The sequence below is a fragment of the Asterias rubens genome, chromosome 7 (assembly GCF_902459465.1).
Source record: "Asterias rubens chromosome 7, eAstRub1.3, whole genome shotgun sequence".
Lineage (NCBI taxonomy): Eukaryota > Metazoa > Echinodermata > Asteroidea > Forcipulatida > Asteriidae > Asterias > Asterias rubens.
In genome coordinates, this window is record NC_047068.1 from 12,543,349 (window position 1) to 12,569,080 (window position 25,732).

Sequence of the window (25,732 nt, forward strand, 5' to 3'; positions counted from 1 at the left end):
GGGAAGTTGATAGTGTAAAACATTGTGAGAAACAGCTCCCTCTGAAGTGACCTAGTTTTCGAGAGAGAAGTAATTTTAATTTAATTTCGAGACCTCAGATTTAGAATTTGAGGTCTCGCAATATAGCATCTGAAAGCACACAACTTCGTGTGACCATGGTGCGACAAGGGTGTTTTTTTCTTTCATTAATATTTTCATTCTTTGACTAATATTTTAATTCTTTGACAATTACCAATAGTGTACAGTGTCTTTGAGAGCAGCAATAAATGTTGAGAAATTAGATGTGAAAACACAATATGTACTCGTCAATACAAATATGGCAATAACGGCAGAACAACCATTAACTTCTACGTTACAGTGTGAGTCAAAAAGAAGTTGACCGAGATTTAGGATTAAAAAACAAAAAACCAACTGACACTCAAAACCCCAGTGAAACACAGTTGTATGAAATTTTCAAGTTTTTCAAGGTTTTGATTTAAGTTACAGGTGCTTGATATTTCTTTGGATTGCAGCCTACACTTTACTAATTGCATCTAATAAAACGGTGTCATATTTGTACACATTTGAATTACATGAGTTATGATCGAAAACAAGCCATGCCGGGAAGAAAATGGCAGCCATCGGAGCAAGATTGACCAAGATCAATTGTCACTTCATTTCTTCTTGCCTTTCACTGGTTTCATATTGGCAGGAATACTGGGTGGTGGTGCTTCCTGTTTGGGTACAAGTTTGCCTTCGGAGACTAGGCGCACATACACCTCGCTAAGAAGAGAACAAAAATCCAGACGTTCGTTAAAATTTTCTGCTAGGCAAAAATATCATGCAGAACTGAATACCATTCATAAATGGACATGTGACATGGTATTTTGGCTAGTTAGTAACCTTATTTTACAAGCATAATTTTGTTGAACTTTGCTCCTTTTTTTCGCTTAAAGGGAAGGTACACGATTGGGAATTGTCAAAAACAAGTCTTCTCACTTGGTGTATCCCATCATAAGCATAAAATAACAAGCCTGTGAAAATTTGGGCTCAATTGGTCATCGAAGTTGCGAGAAAATGATGAATGAAAAAACACCCTTGTTGGACAAATTTGTGTGCCTTCAGATAGGAATAAAAGAATTCTAGCTAGAAGTCTTTTATTATTTTATTGAGAAATTACCTCTTTCTCAAAAACTACCTTACTTCAGAGGGAGCCGTTTCCCACAATGCTTTATACTATCAACAGCTCTCCAATGCTCGTTACCAAGTCAGGTTTTAAGTAAATATTTGTTTTGAGTAACTACCAAACGTGTACCTTCCCTTTCAGCAAAGCTCAGGAAAAAAATATTGCTAAACACAATAGCCTAAATACAATTTCACATGTAGAATTTGTGACTAATATACTGCTCATTATTGGGCCTTAGGCCCTGGTTTTAAAGAGAGTCAACAATAATCTGTTCTGCTGTTGAAAAAAAAGAAGTATGTACACAGTATACAAGAAAATGCATTATGTTTAGGTGTGTTTGTGGTGGCAGTTAAAAGCCAGGTGTGGCCGGAAAAAAAACTGTGTACAGGTCATAGAGTTATATATAAGAACTAGAGGGCGCACTGGGGATGCTTCTTGCACAAACGCGAAGGGACCGCAAGGAGCTAGAGCGCGCCATTCTGCACGCGCGTTAAATAAGAAACACACGTTGAAGTTTGTGTTTATTGATCGCTACGCGATGCTGTTTTTTTAATTTACAAAATGGCCGCACAAACACACGCTAAACAATGCCTATTTTAGAAAATGGCCGCCTGCGGGCATGCCGGGTCGTGTATATAGGCCAGTGCGCCCTCTAGTTCTTAAATATAACTCTATGGTACAGGTATAAACTACTTCTGATAGCGCCCTCTTTTGAATCATCCTCCTACAGCCCATGTTAATTTCCCATATATATGGGGAACAGAATCTCCAGTGGACAGATTTCCCTGGGACTCCCCCCCCAGGGAGCCTTCATTAACATCTTTACTTACGCAAGCTTCTTGGGGATATCATCATAAGATGTTGGAACAACTGCACCAGCCTCGGCTAAAGCTTGGTTTTTAGCAACTGCCGTTTCCATGGTAACATAACCTGCTCCAGAATGACCAAAATTGCCCGGCTGGTAGAATTTGACAAAAAAGGGAAAAGTATTTATGGAAGAAGTCATTAGTTTGAACAAATAGACTGCTAACATCTTTGATTAGCCACTAAAGATGACTTGTCATCTCAAAAATCCCATGTTACAAACTATGTAGAACATTGGCATACTCGGATATTTTCATTTATTATTATTTTTTATTATTTTTACTATTATTATTATTATATTATTTGACCAAAGCAACGCAAAATGTACAATAAATGAATAGATGCACATAATAATAAATCTGACGAACCCAAAAATGAGCAAAAAAAGCAAACAAAATAAACAAAAAGAAAATACAAAATGATAAGACAAGCAGTTTTTTAATTGGAACTTTAATATAAAAACAGTTGGATTAAATACACTTGAATACAAAGTAAAAATTGCTTAAAAATAACAATGCAAAAGATTTAGCTTTGACAACAAAATAGATACAAACAAAACAATGGAAAAGCGACTGGTCAAAAGCACAATGGGCATGGAAATATACAACAAGCAATTGTAATAAAGAGAAAATGGTACAATGAGCTCTAAATATAGAAAACAAGAAAAATACAGACAAAAAAGAGGGTTTTGAGCATACGAAAAACAGGTAACAGCACAAAGTTTTGCACTGCCTGGTGCTGTTCTCTTTTATTTTCCATTTGTCTTTTTGACAAACTACAATTCGTGGCGCAATTTCATAGAGCTGCTTTTAAAAGCACAAAAAATAACTCAGCACAACAAAAACATGCTTACCAGAGTAACTAGCCAAATCACAATGTAACGTGTCAAATTTGTGACTGGAGTCTTGCTCATTTCTGCTAAGCAGAAAATGTTTAAAGGGAAGGTACACGTTTGGTAATTACTCAAAACAAATATTAACTTAAAAACTGACTTGGTAACGAGCATTGGGGAGCTGTTGTTAGTATAAAACATTGTGGGAAACGACTCCCTCTGATGTAACGTAGTATTTCAGAAAGAGGTAATTTCTCACTAAAATAAAAAAAAACTTCTAGCTAGAAGTCTTTTATTCCTATCTGAACACCCAAATTCGTTCAACAAGGGTGTTTTTTCTTTCATCATTTTCTCGCAACTCCGATGACCGATTGAGCTCAAATTATTACAGGCTTGTTATTTTATGCTTATGATGGGATACACCAAGTGAGGACACTGGTCTTTGACAATTACCAAACGTGTACCTTCCCTTTAAACAATATTTCCTGCTTTAAAAGCAACCCTATAAAATTGGGCCCTTATTTGAAATTAAATCAATTTACTCTTACATAACTTACTTCATTTTTGATCAATTCTGCACTTTCCCCAATGCAGAATGCAACAACCGGTTTAGTGATCTTGCCGCTTCGTATGGCCTCGCAAACCTCATATTCTGCACAGCTTCCGAACTATTTGAAAAACAGAGGTCAAAAGATGTAAATTGAACTTTGAATCAATCTAAAAATGTGTACACCATTCAAAGGCCAATTTGGATTTGTTTCCAAAAAATACCACCCATCAAGATTTTTGTTTTGGTGAGAGATCGCCTTACATCACAAGGCCAGATGGCCACTTGAAGGTGAGGGCTACAATTCGTCGTTCATACCACGAACTGACCTAACTCGTTCACTGTTTTAAAAAACGTGTTCGGAGAAAATCACGATTGAAGTTGCACTACTTTTCAAACTGCTCTTTCGGAGTCTGCTTACCAACTTTATTGTATTATTTTATGACGAAAACAAAGCTGAATACTTTATTCATACAGAACTATCAATGTGTTTTCATCCCTAAAACTATTTTAATTAGTAATTAATTCCTAAACAGATAGGTCACTTTGTGAAAATGAAAATTTCATTTTTGCCTGCAGCGCGCTGTGTACAAACCAATGCGTAATAGAGACCTATCGAGATCGGTCACTTTGTGAAAATACTACGCTCCCCAGTTAGGCCACTTGGTGGTATCGCGCGCGCTGTAGCGCATAGTTTAACCATTGTAAAGCAACGTAGTAGATAGGTCACTTTGTGAAAAGACAAAATGGCAAATCTAGCGATGGTCGTTCGTACTAATTAGTGTAATTACATATTAGGCACTGAAACTTGCTGATAATGTTAACAGCATTGAGTTTGTCAATAATTTGTTTTAAAAAAAATGTGTGATTTGAGTCAGTTAGGTCAGTTCGTGGTACGACCGACGAATTAACTGATTTGGGCTGTCGACCCAAATCAACTGCCACCGTGGCACATTGCCACCTACTCCTTGGGCTAAAACAGGGTTACCCGATAAGGATGTAGGCATGGGTGTCATCCACTAGGAGCCTGGCTGGTAGAGCAGAATGCAAAACATTTCCAACTTTCTGGCTAGTCACTGAGAAAGTCAAAAGGCAAACCCTGCAGGTTCTTAAAGGCAATTGACACTATTGGTAATTACTCAAAATAATTGTTAGCATAAAAACTTACTTCGTAACGAGCTATGGAGAGCTGTTGGAAGTATAAAAACAATGTGAGAAATGGCTCTATCTGAAGTGACATATTTTTTTGAGAAAGAAAAAAATTTATCACCCAAATATTTGAAGTGAAGCATCTGAAACCACACAACTTGTGCAAGCAAGTAAGCTCAAATTTTCAGATTTGTTATTTTATTCATAGATGAGAAGACTGGTCTTTGACAATTACCAAACGTGTCCAGTGCCTTTAAAGCTATGAACTTCAATCAAATCGGGAAGGACACCATCTAAAAAAAAACATACCTCTCCAAGGACCAACATAATCTTGACATCAGGAGTGTTCTCCAAGAACATCAGGTGATCCACCATGGTTGAGCCAGTGTACCTAAAATATTCAATATAATATTGATCTGGATAAATAGTCTCAATGCTCTAGTTAAACGAGACGAAAAGATGATTTTTCTCAAAAACTATGTTACTTCCAAAGGAGTCGTTTCTCACTATGTTTTATACTATCAACAGCTCTCCGTTGCTCGATATCGTGCAAGTAAAGTTTTATGCTAGTAATTACCAAACGTGTACAGTGCCTTCAACCAAGAAAGTAAATATTACAGTGACACAAAGGGAAATAGTAGCGGAACTTGCATTTGATTGTTTTCGGATGGATTTACGCATTTGATTGGCTTGATTGTTTTCGGATGGATTAATTTTCTATAATTTGAATTTTCTTACTGGAATTGTTATTGTTATGCACTCTCCATTGCTCATTACCCAGTACATTTTGAGAGAGCGCAATAGAAGTTCAATAAATTATTATTATTGTAGTGATCTACCCTAAACCAACCGCAAAGCGCGAGCAAATTACTAAGCGCGAGCGCGGTTGGTTTGGAATTAAAAATATTGTTTTTTAGAAGATAATTAACAACAAGGTTTGGAATAAAGAAAAGGAATGTAAGAAGAAGAGTTTAGTTTTGAGCTAGACTGGAGAACAGGAGGGTTCGAGCAGAGAACTCTCAATAAAATCGTGTATTGTGACATCAACTTACTTTCGAGTTCAACTTGTGTCATTTGTTTGTTCTGTGGTGAACTTTAATTATTCAACGTCAACTTCAAGTTCAAGCCCTCCCGATTAACTTACTACTACTACTCCGCACGTACGTGAGGAAGAAGGACCCAAACCCAACCAAGAATGTTACATTATAACTCACTTGCCACCACCCAGTGAGACGCCCTGGTAAAGGCCGTCTGTGTTCCTTGCGATGGCCATGACCAACTCATTGGACAAGCCTCCAGAGCGGGTTACCAGACCCACACTCCCCGGTCGATACAACTTCATGGACAGGATATCGTCAAAGCCACCGCCGATAGTCCCAAATTTATTGCAGCGGAAACCGCCCGGCTTGATGAAGTTGACTTGCATTAGATGAGCCGGCTGTGTACACAGGTGAATTTTGTTTATTTATTTATTTATTTATTTATTTATTTATTTATTTAAACAAAACCTTCAAACATGGAGGAAATAAAAATACATTATATTTACAATACAAAGTACATAAACACGAATTCAATGAAACAGGATGACCCGACACTCATGGACGACCACCTGACCATCTTGTCAGAGTATGAAACAAAAGGATTGTCAAAACGATCTAAGCACCTGACAGAGAGTACCAAGATCATCACATTATTATTATTATTTATTGTTCTTTATTTGGCCAAGACAAACAAAACAAATTAACAAAGGAGCAAGTGCAGGGAGATTAAACAAAAAAGTAAACAATAGAAAACATCCTGATAAAGGCTCGGGCCTTTATCGCACAGCAACGAGCCTGCCGGTTTTAAACGGCAGTTTAAGAACTCGTCGCTACCCTTTTATTCCCTTATTTACAGTAGGTAAGGCATTTAAACAAGATAAAATACACTCCCCTAAAACCACCTTAACAGAAAGCCACAATAAAAAAATTAAATAAAAAAAACATTTTTCCCAGGATTCTTCACAACTGGACCCAAAGTTTGGAAGTTTGATCTGAGCACGCTTACCGTACATGGACCAATCATCAAGGCGTCATTGTTCTTTGCCATCAGAATCAGAGCTCTTATTTGTTGGTCTGGAATGTGACCTACCATCATCAAAATGCAGCGAATCTGAAAAAAAAAGTCAATGTGTCGGGGTTGGTTTAAAAAGGAAAACTTTGGGATGAAGGGTTTCGTTACCTTTTGTAGATCAAGTTTTTGGCCATGACATGAATCCCTACTCACTGTGAATGAAGATGTATGTTATATAATTTACCTGTAGAAGTTTCAGCCTCATAAAGCCTTTTAAAGTCATAAAGTTTTTGAGAAAAACAAGTGAAAATCACAAAGCAATGTTTTCAGGAGAGTCGCGTGAATCCATTGTACATGCTAAGACTGTTTTCGTTTCACTTAGGAGAAATAGCCAACTAAAATGAATATAATTAGTTTACTGTTATTAGTTTTGCTTGATTTGGTCGCCAAAAACCTCACTTGTCTATGAGTGGACCATTGAAAATAAAGCGGGAAAAGTCCAATTGATAATGGAAGTGCAGCTTACATTATACTGTAAAATAATCATTTGTTCAGCAAGGGTATTACACACTTGTGTTGCACCAACTGTAGTTTGTTGTTACATACACTTTTTATTTCAACTTCCCAAGCTCACAATTACACCAAAGCAAATTTTAACGATGGGTAAATCATTTTAATACCTGTTTACACTTCAGAGCGACCATTGCAAAGTGGACAGCATCCTTGCCGGAGGCGAAGTTGACGAACACGCTGGAGTCTGGGTGGTTCTTCAATGCTGCGTCAATGTTGTTGTAAACTGTTTAAAAAACAAAAATACCAGCGTTATTCATTCGCCGAAATAGATCATAGTGTGAAAAGGGTGGCCATTATTAACCCCGGAGAATAGAGTAGTGTAAAAAAGGGCTAAGAAAAAGGAAAACACATTTGAAAGGTATTTACCTGGAATGCTGACACGTCCTTCATCCCATAAGAACCATTCCTCTTTGCCATCAACACTACTGTACAAAAAAATGACACGTGAAAGGGTAAGTTAAAAAATAAAAAATTTAATTTAATTTAATTTAATTGATTTATGCAGTTTGGGGACACAGCAACTGGGGATACTGGTCTTTGACAATTACCAAAAGTATACCCTGCCTTTAAAGAAACTGGACACTATTGGTAATTGTCAAAGACCAGTATTCTCACTTGGTGTATCTCAACATATGCACTAAAATAACAAACCTGAAAACAAATTTGAACTCAATTGGTCGTCGAGGTTGCAATATAATAGTGGAAGAAAAAACATCCTTGTCACAAAAAGTTGTGTACTTTCAGATACTTGATTTCGGGACCTCAAAATCTAATTGTAAGGTCTCAAAATCAAATTCGTCAAAGATTACTTCTTTCTCGAAAACTGCGTTACTTCAGAGAGAGCCGTTTCTCACAATGTTTTATACTATCAACAGCTCTCCATTGCTTGTTACCAAGTACAATTTTATGCTAAAAATTATTTTGAGTTATTACCAATATAAAGTGACTTTAATTGGGTCTGGACTCCTGACTCTTACCAGCTTGAATCAACAATAGCAGCAACTGATGGAGTCTTGCGTCCGCAGACAAAGTCATAATCCAACATGGGCTGTACCGCTTGGACCATCATGCCAGTAACAATCACCTGTAATAAGATCAGTAAAAAACAAATAACCAATATTCCACGTAAGTCGGACATTGATAGCAAAATAAGTTCTAGCAGAGTTACTACCTATGGGTAATAAACCCCCAGCATTTTCTAGTAAATTGAGCCTCTCATTGTTAATAAGTTTATGCGACTTTTGTTAACAATTTGTGAAATGTTAAAGTCTGTCTGGTGCTGAAGTAGCGAGGGGAATGGAATTGGCAACAACCTCAGAAAATCTCTTTGTTTACATACTGCGAGTTCAACTTTTCAAAGAACACGTAAAATTAAAAGCGAGGAAAGGTGACTTTATTATAAACTCACTCACCCTAGTTTCTGAAGTGAATAGATCCTTGTATTTGTTGACATCTACTGACTTTTTCTCATGGTGATCGGTGCACATGCCACTTGCTTCAACCATCTGCAAAAGACATACAAAGAGAAACTTGTTATCAATGAATGACATCATTGCTCTGAGACCAAAGGTCTAAGACCAAGACCAAAAGGCCCGACTCAAGGAGTTTTTGGCACAAAGGAAAGAGAAGTGATATTTCTTTGCATGCTGTGATACGCCAACAATTAAAGGACAGCCCCAAAAAAATATTGTCAGAGCCCAATTTCATAGAGCCGCTCAAGCAGACAATTTTGCCTAACAATTCTGTGGCTAGGCAAGGATTCAGCAGGATATCAATCAAAGACTGCGCATGTCATCAGCAGTTTCAGGAAGTAGCACTCGTTGCTATACCAGCAAAACTTAACAATCTGAGAAAAAAGGCCTCTGAAGCTGAACACTTTTTAGAAACTTGATGACTTGAACTTATCAATTAATCTTATTTTGACTCATTTGCATAATTAATTATGAAACTAGACACGAGAGAAGATCCGTGCTACTTGGTGAAACCAAAAATGCCACGTTTGTGCAAAAATTGAAAACACTAATTAGCTTAATTAAAAAAGTAAAGCTGTCTGAGCTTTGAAACTTTATGGAGTTGTAGGTCTTCATGCATTATCAATAGAAATGTAAAAAACTAAAAATGTCTAAAAAAAAGTAGCACGCGCCTATACTTCAACACAGCATGTTGTGTTACTTTATGAAACTTAACTAGGTCAGTGCGCGTGCGCTCACACAACTTGCGTGCTACTTTGTGGAAAATTTTGTTACCTCGCTTTGACTTGAGTTCGTCATGCTTTACATTGGTAAACAGAGGTTCGGGTGCTACTTCGTGAAAACAAAAATGCCACGTTTGTGCAAAAATTGAAAACACTAATTAGCTTAATTAAAAAAGTAAAGCTGTCTGAGCTTTGAAACTTTATGGAGTTGTAGGTCTTCATGCATTATCAATAGAAATGTAAAAAACTAAAAATGTCTAAAAAAAAAACCTTAAGCATGTAGAGTGCTACTTCGTGAAAACGCTGACGATGTGATACGGTAGTTTGGCTGGTAACCTTATTCTGGTAAGCATAATTTGGTTGTGCTTAGCTACTTTCTGTGCTTAGGCAGCTGTATGTAATTGGGCCATGGTTGGTAAAACAGCCAGGCTCCTCGTCAGTTTATTCACCATTAGACATAAGGTCAAGTTACTTTGTGTAGTTACAAGTTCTTAAAAGATAAGTAAGTTTAATAAGAAATACAAAGAAAATTTGTCTTTTGAAAAAAAGAAAAGAGAAAAAAAAAGGGGATGTGGCCTAAAAAAAGGATGAGTGAGGGGATGAATTTTTTTATTTTTATGTGGCCTTACATCAACATGGGGAATCAGACATGTGAGTGGACTTACCTTGTGTGGCGGAGACACGATCTTAGTTGAATCACCTTCTTGCGTTGGATTAGCTTTTAATCCCAGAGCCAATTGTATGATTTGGGTTTTGTTGACCTCAAGAGAGACTACGTGAATGGGTATACCTGCAGGATGATCAAAATGGCAAATGTGAATCATACAGCCCTCGCGTAGACAAGACATTGAAGTCCGAGATGGAGATCAAATACACCGATGAGATTCAACACAGTGATCTACAATTCCGGCCAAAATGCTTGGGCCACCCATTTTCCACGTTACAATAAACATTACCTGTTCATTTCCCCCTGACAATTAACATTATGTTTCCCGTCCCCCCGCTCAATGTTGACTGGAACACAGAAGAAAACCGTGCAACATTGAAAGGGGGCACGGGACGCCCAACGAGATATGGCCGGGATTGTGGACAAATTCTTTGAAATCACTGATAGTAACAAAATTAGGTTGTTATATAGGCTAGGTGCTATCCTAGATCGCGAAACATAAACAAAATAAATACATGCACATAGCCCAGCCCTGGAATTTCATCCTTGAAAGAGGGCAAGGCCATTTACATTTTGCGGGAGGGCACTTCCATTGGAAAATCTTAAAGTCAACTGGAAACTTTGGAAAGAGGGCAAGGCCATTTACATTTTGCAGAGGGCACTTCCATCGGAAAATCTTAAAGTCAACTGGAAACTTTGGAAGGGGCACCAAAGCCCGGACCAGGGGCAACATGGGCCATGGCCCCTGTGGCCTGTGTGTAATTACAGGCCTTGATAGTCCACGCACTCAGACAAGCTACAAGACAACACCGAAGAAATCAAACCGAGACTGCTGCATGCATCATTGATGTATGCGTTTAGACGCGCGGTTTGCCCTACAAGACAGCGACTTTCATAGCAACAAAGAGGTTAATCACAACGGTCTATAAACAGAGAGAATTATCCACTTTTCAGTGTTTACCTAGCTCTTCCAGCCCTGTGGGGACGCCCTTGGGTGTGAATGCTACAGTATTTCGTTGGATCACCAAAGATATATTGTTGGCCTTGAGTTCTTCTTTGGATTCCAGCAAAGCTTTAACAAGTCCCTGGATGAGGAAAACACAAACCAATATTCAACTACAGTTTCCAATGACGACTCCAAATCTCCAGAATCAAATTCCGATGATGGATCCCGCATTTGAAGCGTTAGGCATTTTGTTATCTTGCACAACTGGATTGCACCTGTAAAACACATGGATTGGCAGCATGTTCGAAAGCACCTTGTAAACCATTACATGGTGCTAAGGATTAGGTCTCATAACTTTGTCCCAGTCACCTTGCAGTAATTATTTGGCGCTTTGTATCCTTTGGAAAAAGGCGTGTTATAAATAAGGGAATCAATGTGTGGTGAAGAGGTTTGCAACTAGTGGTTTAATCCCAACGAGGCCTGGTTCTTGATAATCAACACTTTTTGGTCAAAAAGTAAAATAAATGCAAAAATTATAATTGTTCAATGATTTCTATCATCACAACACCCCTCCAGCTATGAAATGGTAAGGCCCTCGGGTAAACAACTCCTTATAAAGGAATGCTGTACGCGTCACGCGTAATGCGTGATGTGGCACAACAGTTTTAGCCGTTGCTCTCGACCAATAGGAATGAAGAAACTGTCTAAGTAGCACAGGTGCAAGCTCGCGTGTCACACCCATGTTTCAACACTTTTTACTGGTCATAAACACACCCACGTGACGCGCTCTCCAACAATAGGAATAGCGAAACTGTCTGAGGTATTTATGAATACAGTTTGCATTATTTTTTCTTAAGCCGACCGGTCATTGGCACTCGGTCTAAATCCCTTCTCAAAAATAGTTGTAAAATTAAAATAAAGATCGCACGGCCACACAGCTTTCAGAACAGAATAGAGGACTCTTGAGGGCGCTGTTGTTACCGTCATGCCATTAACAATTTTTAATGCATTAATACCCTCAGTCCTTTTGGTTGGCAAGTTGTTAACAACAGCTAATTCTATTTTCTCATTTCATTTGTTTTCATGTAGAATTGTGTTCAAGATGGAAATGGAAATTCTGGAGGTTTGCCTTACCACGACAGGTCCAATCTTGAGTTTAATCATCACAATAAGGTCGACAGTGGCGCTGCTGAGGATCAGCGTCTTGCCATCAGGGTGTGGCACTTCCAACATCAGATCGATCAGAGTCCTGCTGAGTTTGTATAACTGGTCGGCTGTGAGTTTCCCTGAGAACTGTGTATAGCAGGCATACTCATCCAAAACATCTAGCTTTGCTGCTATATCGCTGTAAGATTGAAGGAAATATTTACAAGATTAAATGAGGCATATCCAACAAATTCCCACAAAATTGAGCATACGTGGTCCTACATTGTAGATGAATGTAAATCGTTTGGCATGACTTTCCAATGTACTAATTAAGGTAGCAAAGACTAACTTTCTTTCAATTGATACTAAAAATATCAACCTTATTTAAATTTGTTCTTACAAAATCGATACAAAGCGCTTAAGAAAACAAAAGTCAACCAAACAAACAAATTTCATTATTTTTGTGTTACAATTAAAATCAGTGATTGTTAACTGACTGTTGCTAATTGTTCACTGACAAATGTAGGTCTCGTGTGTAAAAACAAATCTATCAACACATGTAAAAGACCCAGTACACACTTATCGCAAAGAAGGTATTTGCCCTGGGTGTCTGGCCTGGCAGTGCGACTATCTTCAATCATGTGTACTAGAAAGGAAGAAGAAGAACTGGGCTCAATTTCAAAGAGCTGCCTGAGCATAGAAACATTGCTTACAAAGTTTCTGTTAAGCAAACATAGCAGGATACCAGTTACAGATTGTACATGTACATGAGAAATGCCATTTTGGCTGGTAACCAAGTTCTGGTAAGCATTATTTTGATATGCTTAGCTACTTTTTGTGCTTATAAGCAGCGCAATGAAATTGGGCCCTGGATTCAACATACCAAATCACAAGGGAGGTGCCACCGCCAGAGATGAGACTCCATATGCGACCAGCCTTATTCAGGACGGTCAGATTCATGGCACAAGGTGTGCCAGCCTGGAGCTTCACGATTTCTAGTTCCTGTAATCGGAACAAACACCAAGGTAGAATGAATTAATAAGGAATACAAATCTTACTGAACATAAAATCAAATAATAAATCACCACGGAATCTGACTGGGTAAGTTTTTAAAAATAGTTTGGATTTGAACAAAGACAAATTGACTGGAGTAAGATTTGAACCATGATGACCCTTAACCCTTAGCACGCTACGAGGCTGTACACACAGTATTCCCCTGGCGCTGAATTTCCTGTGTGGGGCTACTAAAATGCACATACATTTTTCCTCAAGACCTTTTACTCTGTGAAGAAAGTGTTTTGGGCTAAATTGCAAAATAAGTTTTATACTCAGTATTTTATTTCCCATCTAATGCAGTAAACATTATGTTTTTTGGATAGAGAATAACCGAGATACGCTTGTTTCAGTACCACTATTCTATCACCGGCCGCCAAGCCTAGTTGCTGTCGATTTTTATCGAGGCCATCGTCCGATCCAGACCCATCGCTGCTGCCATCCGACTCATTGTCGTGTTCATGTACATCGTTATCGTTGACATATACATAGTACACGTACACAGTACACATACAGCATTCTCAACACATCAGAATCTCTCGAAAAAAGCTCTTAAAAGTCTGATTCTCCGGAGTCTGAGTCCTTAAAATTTTCCAGAAATGCTGCATGGACATCCATTGTGTCCCCATTTTGTCTTAGCATACAGCTTTTTGATCGGAAATTGTGAGAAAAATTTTTTCCAGATGAAATATCGTTGCATACATGTACAGCTAGATACATGCAGCTGGATGAGGGTCAGGGGTCAATAGTTTCCCAGAATTCCTCATCTATTTACTTGCAGTACTGCTCGGCGACTGTGGTCGCCGATAGCGTGCAAAGGGTTAAGGTGATCCCCTGGCTACCACTTCCCAGGGTGTATTATAAACTTGGGTGTGATCCCTGGCTACATGGCAGCTAATGGTTATATGGCATCTGACTAGCACCCCATGCCAAGGATATTCTTCTGCTGCAGTGCATTGTAGTGTATTGTTGTGCGCTGGGGCTTGTGGTGCATACAATAACACACATGTCCAGTGTGCTAAGCCCACCATGTATCATTGCAGCAGAGGAACTACTTGTCGTCGGTGATTTCAATTTCCATGTCAACGTCCCCACCAGTAGTGAAGCATCTCGGTTCTTGGAATTACTGGACTCGTTCACTTGGTGCAACATGTAGACAAACCAACACATGTAAGTGATCATACACTGGACCTGATTATTTCAAGATCTCCAGATTTTGTGCGCAATGTCCAGGTGGCCTACCGGATTTCTGACTACTTTTGTATCCATGTGAACTTGCCTTGAGTAAGCCAAGAACATTGAAAAAGGAAATGGTGTACAGAAAATACAACTGTATTAATCACACGGATTTCAAGGCTGATGTTGGCGACGCTATGCTGGATATTCTAAAATATACCGATCTTGACTGTGCTGTACGAAATTACAATCGCGTTCTTCGTGAGCTGTTAGACAAGCATGCCCCAGAGCATCGTCGTGTCATCACACTTAGACATCGCCCCTGCGGTTTTTCTGATGACCATTTTTAAGAAAAGAGAATACGGAGGCAGCTTGAACGGAGATGGAGGCGCACAAGATCACCTAATGACCGTAAACTCTTTTGTCAACAGAAAGTAAGAGTTACGAAAATGTTAGATGATGCCGCCACTGAGTTTTACTCCAACATGATCCTTGAAAATGCTAACAAACCAAGAAATCTCTTCAAAGTCATGAACTTGATTCTCAACAGAAAAGTCGACTCCCCCTTCCCTTGCCATGATAGTGATCAAGAGCTTGCTGATGATTTTGGACACTTCTTTGTTGAGAAAATTAGCAACATTGATCAAAAAGTAAACCAGGCTGTTTGCTATCTGACTGAAACTAGACCAATCTCAGAGAGCAGGATGTTTCACACCAAACTCTCCTGCTTTACACCATTGCTTACAAGGGATGTGTGTCAACTCATGAAGGAAGCTCCAAATAAATCCTGCCAACTTGATCCTCTACCGACATGGCTACTGTGATAACGAGGTTGTGGATAATATCACTACCATTATCAACAACTCACTTACCTCGTCCTGTGTACCTCAAGACTACAAATTAGCTGTCGTCAAGCCACTGCTAAAAAAAGCTGGGCTACCACTGGTCAAGGAAAACTACCGTCCTATTTCAAACTTACCTTATGTTTCCAAATTGATCGAGCGAGCAGTGTTGGACCAGCTACTTCAACATATGAAGAGAAATGACCTGTTTGAGCCATTTCAATCAGCTTACTGTGTGGGTCACAGTACGGAGACTGCACTTTTGGCGGTGCAAAATGATCTGCTTATGGCCATGGATAGGCAGGAGGTAGTTGCTTTGATCCTTTTAGACATGTCTGCTGCATTTGACACAGTAAATCATACCATCTTGCTTCAACGAATGTCAGACAGACTTGGAATAACATCAAGCGCACTAAAATGGTTTCATTCCTACCTCACTGATAGGATGCAGCAAATACGTGTAAATGACTCGCTCTCGTCGCCATTCCCCCTCTCCTGTGGTGTTCCACAAGGTTCAGTACTGGGCCCCTTTTTGTTTACCATCTACACTTCGCCATTGGGAGAATTGGTAACGCAGTATGGACTTCATTACCACTTGTACGCGGATGATACCCAGCTATACCTGTCATTCAAACCTTCATCTAATTCGACCGTTCCCTGTTTGAACAGAAATGAAGAGTGTGTTGCCAAGATTCAAGAGTGGATGGTGCTAAACAGACTCAAGCTCAACAGTAATAAGACTGAATTTTTGCTTGTTGGCACCCACCAACAACGTGCCAAGATTCATCAACCAAGCATCGATTTACCAAACTGTACTATCCTGCCCAAGGACCATGTTCGCAACCTCGGTATCGTCTTCGACTCATCACTGGGTTATAAGTCTCACATCACCTCTGTTTGCAAGGCTGCATATTATCAGCTATACAACATAAGACTCAGCAGAAAGCACCTCACTGATGAAGCCGCAGCAACTGCAATTCATGCTTTCGTCACCTCACGCTTGGACTCATGTAATGCTCTGCTGCATGGTCTTCCACAGTGTGCAATATCTCGCCTCCAACGAATTCAGAATATGGCTGCAAGGATCCTTACTGGTACTAGACGCAAAGACCATATCACACCAGTTCTTAGATCATTACACTGGCTGCCTGTGACTCGCAGGATTCAATACAAATTGATTCTTATCATCTACAAAGCCTGCCACAACCTTGCTCCTCGATACCTAACTGATCTGCTAATGCCATATACTCCTGCCCGATCACTTAGGTCATCTTCAGATACATCTCTTCTCAGGGTCCCGGCAGTAAATCTCAAATCAGCTGGCGAAAGAGCTTTCTGCCGGGTAGCACCACAGCTGTGGAACAGTCTCCCTGCAGACTTAAGAAATGTGAACTCCATAGCTGTTTTTAAATGTAGACTTAAGACTTATCTTTTTAATTCTGAATATAACTAGTCTTTTTACTATTTGTGTTTAGACAAATCAATGCATTTCTTGCTGTGATGTATACAGTATGATTATACCTTTTGTACCCTTTGTACTTTAAATTTATTGCCTTGTTTTATAATTTTCTTCTGTTTTGGCTTCGTTTTGCTTTTATAATGTTTAGTGTGTTTTGCCTTTTTAATGTACAGCGCCTTTGAGCAATTATTTGGATATTACCGCTTTATAAATGCTGTTATTATTATTATTATTATTATTATTATATTGACTCATAATACATGTGATAGGGAGACCACCACAAAAGGGCTAGATAGCTCATCAATAGACCGATCCATTATGCTCCGCCCCATTGCGTATTGACCAATCACAACGCAACGAAGGTCAGACACTCGGGTCCGACATGCATGCACGTATGCTTGGCGCGCGCGGCAGAGTTGTGCAGAAAGGCATGTGCGTCGTGGGCGGAGCCTCCTGGATCGGTCTATTGGTAGAGCGCCTGTACGTTAATCCGGAGGTTATTGGTTTTAGTCCCGCACCAGTAAATTTTTCGTTGTTCAAATCCAAATTGAGCATAAATTCGTCAAAGACTGCCAGAATACTGTTAACACGCTTTGGAAATTGTGAACGAAGAAAACTATCAGATGTTTTCTTTCTTACTTGTTTTTTTAAACCAAATGACTCTCTCACAAGTTTGTTCATCTTTTCTTTTTCTTTTTCGCGAAAATAGAATTAGCAAACAACTTACAAACCAAATGGACCGAGGGTACAAATGCAAACAATAATTAATGGTCTGACGTTTTGACCCTAGCAGAGAGTCTTTCTCAAAGGCCGAGTCTTTCTCGAAGGCCTTTTTCTTTTTTGGTGGAAATTTAAATTACCTGGGGAAGAAGTTCACGAGACAGTGCTGGAGCGAATTGAGGTTGACCCCACTCTTTCTTGCACAGAGGGGCTGCCTTGGCGTCCAGCTTGGCTGCAACATCTAGTACATGGATCGCAGAGTCTGTCACCACTATCATATTCATGGAAAAAAGAATCAAAGTTGCAAAAGTATATAAGGTTAACAAATAAATGAAAGACATAGACCTTTTAGTTTTTTTTTTTTAATGAGATATTGCAAATCACAAGACCGGACAACCATTTCAAGGCGAGGGCTACACTTAGCTGATTTTGAGCTTGCAACCCAAATCATCTACCACCATGCGCACATTGCCACATACTTCTAGTTACCCCCTTTACAGTCCATAAGGATGTAGGCATGGTAGAGCACAATGGGAAAATGCACTACCTCTCAAACATTTTACGAAGCAATTATAGATCCAGATTCAAATTTTGGGGCATAACAACTGACATCTTTTTACATAACCACATTATTTTAAAGTGAAATGTTTCTCAAAAGGTTTTACTTTCGAAGGCTTCTAATCAATGGGTGATAACCTTCCCTTTGAGGAGGGGGTGAGGCTAAACAGGCAAGTCTATTGTTTTATTTGGGAGGTCTCTAAAAAAGGCTAACAAAATCTTACCTAATGGGTTGATCTCCAAATAAGTGAAGTGAAGATCTCGGAAAAATTCAACGAGAGATTGAATGAAATTGCTCAACATCCTGGGATAAAGATAAATTTTGAAAGATTCAAGATAACAAAAATAATGTATTGTCAGATTAAAGGCAGTGGACACTATTGGTAATTACTCAAAATAATTATTGGCATAAAACCTTTCTTGGTGACGAGTAATGGGGAGAGGTTGATGGTATAAAACATTGTGAGAAACGGCTCCCTCTGAAGTGCCATAGTTTTCGAGAAAGAAGTAATTTTCCACGAATTTGATTTCGAGACCTCAAGTTTAGAACTTGAGGTCTCGAAATCAACCATCTAAACGCACACAACTTCGTGTGACAAGGTTTATTTTCTTTTCATTATTATCTCGCAAGTTCGATGACCGATTGAGCTCAAATTTTCACAGGTTAGTTATTTTATGCATATGTTGAGATACACCAACTGTGAAGGCTAGTCTTTGACAATTACCAATAGTGTCCACTGCCTTTAAGCCAAGGCTTGTGAAAGCGAGCCTAAACAGACAAACTACAGACAAGGAGACAAGACAAGAAAATATTCACCAAGTCACTAAAGATGCTGAACAATGGAAACGAACAATAAACATGTAGTCACCATGGCGATAATGATCAAATTTCCTTCATAACTGTACCATCGTCACTACCAATCATCAGTTAACTCTGACATGCATCTTCTGGAATTACTCACTGTTTCTTTGCATCGTCAACGCTCTTCAGCAGTACATCTTTGATAACCTGGTCTGTTGGCTTGTTCTTCAACCCCAGTGATAGACGAACACCCTAGAAATCAAAAGTCAAATTCAAATTTCAAAATTGGCTTTAATTGATCTACATCTCCCACCAAACCCTCAGCAAATCTGTCCCAAAACAGAAATGTATGCTTTGGGTGCATTCGTTTAGCTTCCCCTAGGCGACCCCGGTGTGTGACGTTTTTTGTCCCAGGACGAACGTGTGCAGATAATTACCCACGTTCGTCCTGGAAGAAAAAACCACCACACACCGGGATCGACCCAGGGAAGCTAAACGAATGCACCCATTGTTTTAGAAGGGGCAAGGGCACCAAGGCAATTTCTTCTTGGTAAAGGGCACCCTATGAGGAAATTGTAAATTTCAAGGGCACCAAGGCAGTAACCAGGGGCCATGGGGGCATTCGCCTTTGTTGCCTCTGTGAAGTATCAGGTCTGCCACAATAATTGTGAAGTGTCATGGCTGAGAGGTCTTGCCTTACCGGACCCAATTTCATGGCTCTGCTTACTGCCGAATTATGCGCTTACGATCACCATTCACCGCTTATGTGCAGGCAACGAATTTCTGCGATAACTGTGTAAGCGTAGAGTGATTATTAACGGGGAATTCGCACACGCACAACCCCAAATTTCCCTGCTTCCATAAGCGCCGATTCTGTGCTTACAGTAAGCAGAGCCATGAAATTGGGCCCAGGTGTTGTCAGTGTGGGTTTGAATCCTGTTCATGACACTTGTGGCCATACGCAAGGCATTTAATTTTGCCTCATAAAACTAAAAGGTTGGGAGGTAGTGAATTCCTCTCTAAAGGCAGCCAGGCTCCGAGTGGATGATGCCAATGCCTACATCCTCATCACGGACTTTGCGAAGGGGGTAATCACGTTTCAGCCCTGTTTGAGGTGTTGGTGGCACTGTGCCCCTGGTGACAATTGATTTGGGCTGATCAGTTTAATGTACCCCTCACCTTGAAGTGGGCGTTTAGTTTTGTGATGTTAGGTGATTTCTCATAATTTTTTTTTTTACTCACTTAAAGACAGTGGACACTATTGGTAATTACTCAAAATAATGATTAGCATAAAACCTGACTTTGTAACGAGTAATGGGGAGAGGATAGTATAAAACATTGTTGGAAACGGCTCCCTCTGAAGTGCCATAGTTTTCCAAAAAGAAGTAATTTTCCACGAATTTGATTTTGAGACCTCAGATTTAGAATTTGTGGTCTCGAAGTCAACCATCTAAACGCACACCACTTCGTGTGACAAGGGTGTTTTTTCTTTCATTATTTTCTCGCAACTTCGACGACCGATTGAGCTCAAATTTTTACAGGTTTGTTATATTCTGTATATGAATTGAGATACACCAAGTGAGAAGACTGGTCTTTGACAATTATCAATAGTGTCCACTATCTTTAATAGGAACTAAATAGGATTGGTTAAAAAATCGTTGTTTTCGAAACACAAACCTTCTCATCCACATTTCCAACATCCACCCCTCCTTCATGATGGAACAGGATGACATCCTTGGAAACTGTGCTGGAGTAGATGCACAAGTAGAACTCTTCATTTTGTTGATGGTGGAGGAACGGCTCGATCAAAAACTGCTTGAGGATGCCTTTAACACCATCAATCTGTTGGTATATTATAAATACAAAGGAATTGTGCTTTCATTACACACTTCATTAAAGGCAGTGGACACCACTGGTAATTACTCAAAACAATGATTAGCATAAAACCTTACTTGGTGACAAGTAATGGGGAGAGGTTGATAGTATAAAACATTGTGAGAAACGGCTCTCTCTGAAGTGACATAGTGTTCGAGAAAGAAGTAATTTTCCACGAATTTGTTTTTTGAGACCTCAGATTTAGAATTTAAGGTCTCGAAATCAACCATCTTTAAGCACACAAATTCATGTGGCGAGGGGTGTTTTGTCCTTTCATTATTTTCTCACAACTTCGAAGCCCAATTGAGCTCAAATTTTCACAAGTTTGTTATTTTATGCATATGTTGAGATACATCAAGTGAGAAGACTGATCTTTGACAACCAATAGTGTCCAGTGTCTTTAACTGCAATGTCAAAAACAATCATCATAGTACATGTATACTGGGGGACCTACAACTTAATTTCCCATTAGCAAACTAAAGCAATTACAGTAAAAGTATCTTGCTCAAGGATACAATTGCCATGACCTGGACTTAACCGACACTCTGCTTACCTCAATATGAGAGCCCAATCTTTCTTGAATCCACTTTTTCGCTGTCTGGTAATCTACGTTGAGTTTGATTAGCCCAAGTTGCTGCCTTCGTTTGATGGATTGGTCTGTTTTCACCACTAAACCTGCCTGCAAGATAATAAACAAAAAATAAAAAATGTATGGTGATACAATGCAGAAAATTGTTCATGTTTTTTTTAAAATTTTCTCCTGCAGATTGCCCAAAACTTTCACAGGTTTATTCCATGTAATGCGGTTGATCACACAAAACATGAACACTGTCTGCGACAATTTTGCCAGCTCTAACAATCCTGATACCTTTTTAAAGAATCTTACTTAGAAATCGAGCACTGAACTGGCATCAAATCCTGTAAGACCAAACTAAAAAAAAAGCCAGTTGATTGTCTCCTCCCCCGTCCTTTTTTGAGGCCACATCCTTGTTTTTTTACTATTTTATATTTTACATCTTATTTTTAAAGAAACATCATTTTCTGTGTTTTTCTCCTTTCACTTACTATTAATCTTTTGAGTTGTAACTTGGTCGTAAATGGTGACTTTAAACTGAAGAATTGGTGGTCACCTTTTGAAAGAAATAAAAAATAAAAAGGCCCCCATTCCCCCTTTTTGGAAACACCCTGACGATCAACTGGTTTTTTGTACTCTGCCTTTTACAAATACAATCACTTAAATTTTTGCATTGTTTTTAAATGTGTTCAAATTGATAAACCTCTGGTTTGATAAATTTGTTTATTTTTACACAATTAATATTTTTCCTATTGTGTCTTTCTGGTTATGACTAAAGAGAGACATTCTTTTAAAAAAATGCATTAACTGCCTCCTACAAAAAAATTACATTGCTATATAATGCTATGCACTGTGCACTGTCAATGTCAGGGTACAAAGTTTTGTGTCGTGCCCACACAGGTTTGTGACTGCATTGTTCGATCCCGCAATATATAACAACGTGGAAAAGTACTATTTTGATCCCAAGAGAATGAGAACCTTGTAAACAATAGTCAGTCAATAGCAGAGAGCAAAATCGTTTGGTGGTTCACACATTTTCTTGCAAATAAACATTCAAAAAGTTAGCGAACTCTCCCAACAAATTCCATAAATTCCAACGGATGGAAGATAGACAAGTGTACGGATGGGAACAGCAAGGGTAAGTCCGCCGGCTCTAAAAAAAAACCTACTAAACTGACTTACAATAAACATAAATAAATTTATGACTTTTTAGTGTATGAAATATGACGATGAAATTAACTTTGTTAACTTGTTGAGTCATCTTTTAGGCTATGTGTGTTCAAGCAAACATGCCCATAAATAGAGCCACAATGATAAGAAGTGGATTGGCCCTACGGCACATATCCTGAAATGAAATGCCTCTGCCTGAAAAGTTAAAAAGGAATTCTCACCCAAGAACGTGACACCTCTACTCGAGAGCAAACCAAACGACGTACAAAAAAAAGGTAAGTTGCAAGGCCAAGGCTAGGCCGAGTTTAGTCAAATGAGGGCGCTGTCACTACCAGATGAAGTTTCAACACAATCGCCGGGCCCTAATCCTAGCTCCGCATGATATGAGGGGGCTAGGTAACGGATCCGGGGGAGGATGGACATTTGGGTCTGACACCTGCACGCCCTGCGTGCCCGTTTATGTATCATGTTTCATCAATATTTCCAGTCAACTTAAGATTGGTAGGATTAAAGTTTGTATATTTATCTAATTTAACGCATGTGCAGGCTTGCGACCCCCCAAAAAACTATAAAACTGACCTAACTAAGCGCAATTTGTTTTTCTGTGCATCAAAATATTGTCACTTCGTAGTGCTTTTCAATGGAGAATTTGTGTTTTCTAAATTGATTTAAAAAAAGGAAATCCTTACAAAAAATATATCTGAAATTTGTTGAAGATGGCAATTCTAATGTACAGAAGAAATTTCCCGTATATAGGCCTAGATCCCCCCTCCTCCCGTTGTTATTATTATTATTTTTGTAATAACCGTGAGTGTGCCGTCCCCACCGATCGTAGATCAGCAGAGAGTTTCGACGAACATCGACGAACTTTTTGCAATTTTGTTTTACTTTTCATCTCACAATAATTTTTATGGGGAAAATGTCGAGATAGAAAAAATCAAGTGGTCCGTAATCCGTAGGTCGACACCATAAAGGCATAATCCATAGTGTTTTGGTGACCATCACAGGGCTGTTTCGCATACTGGACCCACTCTCTGGAATGACTTAACCACTTCAAGTTCTTAATGTTTCTAGTGTTGAGACCTTTAAGATTATTTTGAAAACTTGCCTGTTAGATATGACTTACTAAAAACCGAGTCGGTTATTCTTTGTCTAATTTTCCTTATTCTTTACTGTGCGCCGAGGATGGCACTCTTTGCGCCTTGATGGGGCACCTTAATTTTGGTGGATTTTGGCGCCTTACAAAGTAGCATACTCTGTACTATTAGATTTACATCATGGGAGAACATTTTTTTTTTTTAAATAACCTTGAGTAGTAGGTAGGCCTAGGCTAAATAATGCAAAAAAGCTAGATAATTGATTTTGAAAATGTAAAGGGTACAAACAGACTTACATTGCTATTTAGCCACGGGTTCTGTTCCTCCAGATCAGTCCAGTTTGTCTCGGCGTTAACGACGACACATTTCGCCCGCCCGTCACCCTGTCCCAGAAGACGACCTAGAAGTTCTTTGCCGTAGACCTCGCTGACAACTTTTTCGCTCGAAAACATGGACTGCGCCCGATTCTGCATTATGTTGTAAATATCTGTATAGCTTTGAAAGTCTTCGAAATGTTATTTCTTCAGAAAATTTGCCAACGGAATACAATAATTCTAGAGTTAATTTTTGTTTTAAAGCAGATTGAAGAGTAGTTGTTTTCGGGAGAGTGTAGTGTAAATGCCAATTTAATACAATATGTCGCAAAAAGTTTCCAGTTGTTTGAAAACTGGTGCTCAATCGCTGAGTGAGCACACACACAGAGCACTTTGCATCAGAGTTGCTTGGTTTATGGTTTAACCTAGCACAGGTGCGCATTATTGTCCATACTAACACTGAGGCAGAAAAAGCATCCGGGTCGGATAGACTCAAAACATGACATTTAGGGCTTATGTTTAGCAGAGCGTTGAAGCATTGTACATGTTGCAGCATAACCTTGAATCCTTATTGCTCTTTTCCTGTTAAAGGCACTGGACACTATTTAAGCATATTTAAGGCACTTGTCACTATAATTGGGATTTATTTTTTTATATATATATAGATTTTCTGTAATATTTTTGTAAAATAAATCTTTTAAAATTCAGCTTTTCATGTAATATTATATATATATATTTTTATAGGCTTGTGTGGCTTGAAGTGTTTTTTGTCTGTTTTATGGTAGATAATAATGTTATGTACATTTTGTAAATTTGTTGTATTAAAGGCCGAAATGAATTTCCCATCGTGGATAATAAAGTGAATTGAAATTGAAATCGAAATTGGTAATTACTCAAAATAATTGTTCGCGTACTTGGTAACGAGCAATGGAGAGCTGATGTTGGCAATATAATACATTGCGAGAAACGGCTCCCTCTGAAGTCACGTAGTTTTTTTGAGACAGAGGTAATTTCTAACTCAATGAAAAACTGCTGAGTCTCATGCATCTGAAAGCACACAAAGTTATGCAACGAGGATGTTTTTTTCTTGCATTTTACTCTTACAAATTCCTTGACTAACTACTTAGCAAAAATGTTCACCGGTTTGTTAGTTTTATATTCATACTGTTGGGATACACCAGGTGAGAATAGTGGTATTTGACAAAATTAAAAAACATGTCGAGTGCCTTTAACGTAAAGTTATTCAACTTGTTTCTGAATTGCTGGCAAATATTTCATAGGCTCCTAATAGCTTGTCATGGTAACCGGAAGAAGGACGGACCGAGAAGTTACCGGAAAGGGGGCGTACATCCTAGTCAAAATGTTGTTTCAAGACAACTGAGTGTGGAAGTTTGATCAGTTTTCTGCCACAAGGCATTTAAGGAAGGTTACATTCTGCATGGGAATTAGAAAACATGGCTTTGGACAACTTCAAAAAAATTACCAGGTAATACCACATTTTGGACAAGAGCCTTTATACAGACTCTGTTGCTGGGTTAAGAATTTTGCCTAGGAAGAAGGACGTGGGAGAGCCTTAAATCTAAAGTGAAAAATCGGGTACGCATCGAAGAGGTTTAGTAGAATTCATTTCTTCTAGACCTTATACAAATCGTCTACGCTACAACCTCTCAACCAAGGTGTATTTCGTATGATTTCACAGCGTATTCTGCATTACACACAGTGGTACATAATAGGGGCGTGTTTACTTGGTTTCCTCTATGGACCAGTGAGTCAATTCAAAAAGCAGAAACCAAACAGAACATTTTATAATTTGCTTAATCCTCTTATGTAAATAAAAACGATTTGGATCTGAAAATATTGATAATAAATATGGATGAAAGGGGATTATTGATGATAAAAAAATAAAATAAACATCGGGCCTGGAGGTTTTTTTTAACATGTTGAAAGGGCAAACCAT

General features: G+C 38.9%; 1 protein-coding gene across 1 annotated transcript; it reads right to left on the reverse strand.

The window, feature by feature from the left end:
- Positions 1-145: 145 nt before the first annotated feature.
- On the reverse strand, positions 146-24,210 carry LOC117292204 (ATP-citrate synthase-like). The gene is made up of 20 exons (XM_033774167.1): positions 23,758-24,210; positions 21,174-21,299; positions 20,423-20,587; positions 18,906-18,997; positions 18,168-18,247; positions 17,526-17,656; positions 13,019-13,137; positions 12,124-12,334; positions 11,005-11,128; positions 10,042-10,166; positions 8,595-8,687; positions 8,160-8,266; positions 7,549-7,607; positions 7,290-7,405; positions 6,604-6,708; positions 5,772-5,995; positions 4,867-4,948; positions 3,419-3,529; positions 1,996-2,123; positions 146-762 (listed from the first exon to the last, which is right to left on the reverse strand). The coding sequence occupies exons 1-20, from the start codon at positions 23,932-23,934 to the stop codon at positions 654-656; spliced, it is 2,484 nt and encodes an 827-aa protein (XP_033630058.1). The 5' UTR covers positions 23,935-24,210; the 3' UTR covers positions 146-653.
- Between the last annotated feature and the right edge of the window lie 1,522 nt (positions 24,211-25,732).

Excerpts from the sequence above, each read along its gene's own strand:
- LOC117292204 (XM_033774167.1), bottom strand. The coding sequence starts at position 23,934 with ATGCAGAATCGGGCGCAGTCCATGTTTTCGAGCGAAAAAGTTGTCAGC. Across the intron at positions 8,267-8,594 it reads TATTCACTTCAGAAACTAGG|GTGATTGTTACTGGCATGAT; the intron begins GTGAGTGAGTTT and ends ATCTTATTACAG. Across the intron at positions 7,406-7,548 it reads AGGACGTGTCAGCATTCCAG|TTTACAACAACATTGACGCA; the intron begins GTAAATACCTTT and ends TTTTTTAAACAG.